The 5,184-nt window shown below is 42.1% G+C and overlaps 1 protein-coding gene across 1 annotated transcript; it reads left to right on the top strand.

Moving 5' to 3' along the window:
- The first annotated feature begins 273 nt into the window (after positions 1–273).
- Positions 274–4,903, top strand: HS3ST5 (heparan sulfate-glucosamine 3-sulfotransferase 5). The gene is made up of 2 exons (XM_049654195.1): positions 274–406; positions 3,892–4,903. The coding sequence occupies exons 1-2, from the start codon at positions 300–302 to the stop codon at positions 4,820–4,822; spliced, it is 1,038 nt and encodes a 345-aa protein (XP_049510152.1). The 5' UTR covers positions 274–299; the 3' UTR covers positions 4,823–4,903.
- The last annotated feature ends 281 nt before the right edge of the window (positions 4,904–5,184 follow it).

The following is a 5,184-nucleotide window of genomic DNA, read 5'->3' as shown; positions in this document are numbered from 1 at the left end:
GGTCGCTCAACCAACTGAGCCACCCAGGTGCCCCTCTTCCCCCTAGTTTAGTATTTGCTCTTATAACATGGGCCAGGAAAAGGAAGACAAGTTTTGGTAAATACCTGTTATATCATGAACATAGTTAAGTTTGGTATGGGATCTTTTCTTCATGAAGCATCACTTCCCATACAGCCTGTACTCCCACCCCTCCAAGGCTTTGTGACAATCCACAGAGCCTATTAGAGATGACTGCTGATGAGTCCCCTTCTATCCCTTGTCTCTCAGGCTGCAGAAGTCCTGAAGGTTGATGGAGGGCCATGCTATTCAAACAGCAGGCGTGGCTGAGACAGAAGCTCCTGGTGCTGGGAAGCCTTGCCGTTGGGAGTCTCCTGTATCTAGTCGCCAGAGTTGGGAGCTTGGATAGGTAGGTAATTAAACACATACTCATGCCCATGTGACTTCAAGTGTCTCTTGATTTACACTTCCCTAGGACATAATCTTAAATCCATCCATTTGTTTTCCTCTCTCAAAATTCCCAGGAAACACGCTTTTCTGCAGTATTGATTTTGATTTATTGAGCCTTTGAAAAAAAGAGATCCAAGTTGCTCAAGCCAAGGTGTTCGTCAAGATCCATTTGTATTCTGTGTGTGTTGACATTTGTTTTCAGAGAAGGGATAAAGCAGTAAAAATGTCATTTACGAGAGCTCGGTGTGGTCTGTGTGCATCTGGTTGTTGACCTCTAGCCATAGCAAAATGGTGATGTTGTATTTATTTATCTTCATTTTGAAATTTATGAGTGAGCAATTAGTGTGCTACCACAAGAGTTAAGATTATGTATGAGCCTGTAAAGTAGCTCATCAAGTTTGGAATCCATTGCCTTGGAAAGATGGCTGTAGGCTTGGGGAGTTTTAACCATGTTAATTAGGTCTGGTTTCAAGGAGCTGAAAGCATCAGATGAGGAGGCTGTCGCTCAGAGTAATTGCCCAGAAAACAATGGAAAATCCATGGAGAGGAAATTTACAGCATTTTGGCTGTAAATAAGCAAACAGTTGAGAGATGATACTAGTCTTACAGAAGTCCCAGCAATATCAGCTGGCTTGACATTGAGTGGCTCTGGACTGTCCCACATTTGGTATGATTGGAAAGGACAGAGAAGTTAATTTCTGAAATGCAAAGTTTCCTTCTTTGCCCTTTAAAATCAAGTCTTGCACCGGAAAGACTGAGGAATTCAATTTCCATTTTTCATGAAAATGCAGCCACACTTAAAACTACCTTCCTTACAGTTCTCCTTTTCTAATCTCTAGAGCTTATCAATTGGTTATTTAACAAATAATGTTGCAGTGGTTTTTATTTTCCTTCAGCCAGTGTCAATTTGGGGAAAGTGAACCCCTCTGATGCTTTTCAATTCAAAATTCCTAAGTAAACTTCCCACCCAGTGGTTTGCTGACTATGAGAAATGGTAGTATCCAGGCTTATCACTGACTTCAAGTAGTTTTCTAAAGTAGTACTTAGTTATTAGTGAAAAGCTTGGAGGTGGGCACCATTGTCCTAGGTCCCTACTGGAATTTTTATGTCCAGGTCTTTCAATACCTTTAGTTAGCTTCCAATCATTTTCCTTTTATTGAGTAATTGATCCAAGGATCATTAACATATTAGTTACTTAGTTGATGACTTTTTCGTTTTTAACTTGGTCTCTAGTCTCCAATGGGGTAGCTTTTACAAGGAATTGAACTGTTTGGTGGGCTTTCCCGAAACCTCTCATTTGAGAGTTTGAACAGATGATGCCTAAAATTGACACGCACTTACTTAGGCCTATCCTTTAGTAACTGAGGACCCTGCTCTTTGGGAGGGAGGCTGAGCTCCAATACTTCTGCTCCTCCTGGTCCTAAGATTCCATGTTTTTCCCATGTCTGAGGCCCATGCACAGAACCTACTCTTCAGGAAAGGGAAATAATATATTGTCTCCTATTGTGAGTCAGGAAGTCAAAAAAGCAACTGTTCTGCAGGGTATGAGCTCCCAAGGTGGAAGATAGAAAGAGGACAGGAGGAAAGAAGGAAAATGGCCCTGTTTCAGCCTCTCAGCCAGAGTTCCACAAGAGAATTAAGTCCTTACAGAAAAGGCGTGGATTGACTATCTCTTCATTTCTCCCAAGGAAGGCACAAGCCTCATTTTGGATGCACAGGCGAGAAGTCCATCCATTACATTCAATGGATGCCTTAGGGAATTGAGGCTTAATTTTGAACCAGAACCCAAGACGAGCTAAAAGATGAATTTGCAATATCCCAGTCAATGTGACAATAAAAAATATCGTTGTATGTGTTGCTACTTTCATATCTTCCATTTAGAACTCTAGCGTATTAATCCTATTAACGAATCTATAAACACAAAATTCACGCTTCCCTAAAATATGTAATATAGCACACCCCATTATTTTTTGTCATATTCCATATTTTCACGTTTTCCACAATGAGCGTGGGTTGTTTCTAAAATCAGAAAAAACAAACATCACAAATAATATGTGAGTGTAATTTTCCATACGCATTATGACAGATGTTTGAACAGACAGGCCAAACCCTTTTCCCTCAATTCTTCGGAATGTGTTGGTGAAGTTTTTCTCTTCTCCCTTTAATTATAAACATCAGAGAAGATAAGAACGGTATAATAGGGTCTCTGGGGAAAGGCAAGAGACAGCCTCATTGCCACAGAGAGGGGAACATAGACTCCAAATAATTAGGGTAACTAGAAGCTTCAGTTGGAGGATTGGCTTAACAGCCGTCCTGACTAATACTATACCCTTTAACAAGAAGGCTAAATGCCTTCTCAGATAAACTCAGGGATGTTATAATGAGTTTCAGCTAGATTCCAGACTGTTACCCAAAAGGAAACTCAATTTGCCACCCATATTTATTGGCCATGCCAAATCAAGCCGGGACTCTAGTCTGGTATCATTATGATCGTTACCACAGCTTTCTCTCTGTAAAAAGCAGTGGTGGTTGTTCATTATTTAGGGCAGTGTTGAAGTGGAAATCCTCCTTTCTGGTTCCATCCATCGCATTCCTTCCTTCACGAGCTTGAGCGCTATAATTTACATGGGTTTGGCAGTGAGGACCTGAGGCTTCCTGCCCTGCCAAAGTCTTGTTGATTTCTGGTCCAGGGCGGGGGGGCGAGGGGGTAGGTGATAGATAGCACTTGTTGATGGCATGAGGTTTGTTCCTACATTCAGCAAAGCAGAAACATAATCTTGGCCCCTTTAGATAGAAAGAGAAAGAGAAGCAGAAGAAATATAGTACTTGTCTAGCTGTCCCCAAGGCCAACGGCAGAAATTCTCATAGAATGAAAAAGCTCAGCAAATGCCAGGATTGGATTTTTGCAGGTTGATGATACAAATAGCCACGGGCAGAGCCTGGGACCTCTATCCAGATTACATCTCAGGGATTTTTAAGAGCCACATGAACGCTGCTGAGCTGCAAGAAAATAATACCACATGAAACCCAAAAGACGCAGCTTCCTAGCCACCCTTCCGCCTCGCAGCTGAAGATTATAATCTCCTGCCTCTCACGTCTTCTAAATGATGCTAACTCGTGGGCTGTGAAAAGGCTATTAGTATGGCTGGTGTCGCTTGTCTGTCCTGTACTGTGAACATAAGTACACGCTGTAGTCAATTAAGTGCTTGGTGGATAAAAATTTTAAGGAGCACTAATAAAAATAATCCCATCAATTACGTGTGCTCCATTTAATACAGGGTTGCTTAAAATAAAATTTCCCAAACATATGTTCATTATGGATTGCAGCGGGCTGGGAACCAGTAGTCTTATGTATGCATTTAAAGTCCTACTCTGACTAGGGAAGCAGAAAAGTGACAAGTTAGTTGCAATGAGCTTCTAAGAGCCTCTTTCTGTTGCTTTCAGGCTACAACCCATTTGCCCCATCGAAGGACGATTCGGAGCCCGCAGCCAGGCCGAATTCCCTCTCCGCGCCCTGCAGTTTAAGCGGGGCCTGCTGCACGAGTTCCGGAAGGGCAATACTTCCAAGGAGCAAGTTCGCCTTCATGACCTGGTCCAGCAGCTCCCCAAGGCCATTATCATCGGGGTGAGGAAAGGAGGCACAAGGGCCCTGCTTGAGATGCTGAACCTCCATCCAGCGGTGGTCAAAGCCTCTCAAGAAATCCACTTTTTTGACAATGATGAGAATTATGCCAAGGGAATTGAGTGGTATAGGAAAAAGATGCCTTTTTCCTACCCACAGCAAATCACAATTGAAAAGAGCCCAGCATATTTTATCACGGAAGAGGTTCCGGAAAGGATTTACAAAATGAACTCATCCATCAAGTTGTTGATCATTGTCAGGGAGCCAACCACAAGAGCTATTTCTGATTACACTCAGGTGCTAGAGGGGAAGGAGAGGAAGAATAAAACTTACTACAAGTTTGAGAAGCTGGCAATAGACCCAAATACCTGCGAAGTGAACACAAAATACAAGGCGGTAAGAACCAGCATCTACACCAAACATCTGGAAAGGTGGTTAAAATACTTTCCGATCGAGCAATTCCACATTGTGGACGGAGATCGCCTCATCACGGAACCTCTGCCAGAACTTCAGCTTGTGGAGAAGTTCCTAAATCTTCCCCCGAGGATAAGTCAATACAATTTATATTTCAATGCTACCAGAGGGTTTTACTGCTTGCGATTTAACATTATCTTTAATAAGTGCCTGGCGGGCAGCAAGGGACGCATTCATCCAGAGGTGGACCCCTCTGTCATTACCAAATTGCGCAAATTTTTTCACCCTTTCAATCAAAAATTTTACCAGATCACTGGGAGGACATTGAACTGGCCCTAAGATAATAAGTCATATAACACTATGTGTTGTGGCTGGAGACTCACAATGTCTCCCCTCGATTAAAAATATGCACTTTTCTTAGACACAGCTATCCGAGTCATTTTTCCATGTATACTTGTACATACACAGTGTGTGACCAAATATAAGATCAATTCTTTTTCTATTGAAAATTGACCAAAAAAAAAAAAAAAAACAAAAGTTTGCCGTCTGAGTAGTTGCATCTTTTAAGCTATTGACGAAAAGAAAAGATGGTGGTATTGGGGGAAAGTGACTTCAGCTTATCCTCAAAGAGTTAGTCTTCCTTTGAGTCAGAATTTGTCGCCCGCCATCTTCATAGATTTAAGCCAAAAGATTATGTGTGA

The sequence above is a fragment of the Panthera uncia genome (genome assembly GCF_023721935.1).
Source record: "Panthera uncia isolate 11264 chromosome B2 unlocalized genomic scaffold, Puncia_PCG_1.0 HiC_scaffold_24, whole genome shotgun sequence".
In the NCBI taxonomy this organism is placed as follows: Eukaryota; Metazoa; Chordata; class Mammalia; order Carnivora; family Felidae; genus Panthera; species Panthera uncia.
Note: the sequence above shows the minus strand (reverse complement) of the source record. Positions and strands in the feature narration are given on the sequence as shown.

Excerpts from the sequence above, each read along its gene's own strand:
- HS3ST5 (XM_049654195.1), top strand. The coding sequence starts at position 300 with ATGCTATTCAAACAGCAGGCGTGGCTGAGACAGAAGCTCCTGGTGCTG. Across the intron at positions 407-3,891 it reads AGAGTTGGGAGCTTGGATAG|GCTACAACCCATTTGCCCCA; the intron begins GTAGGTAATTAA and ends TGTTGCTTTCAG.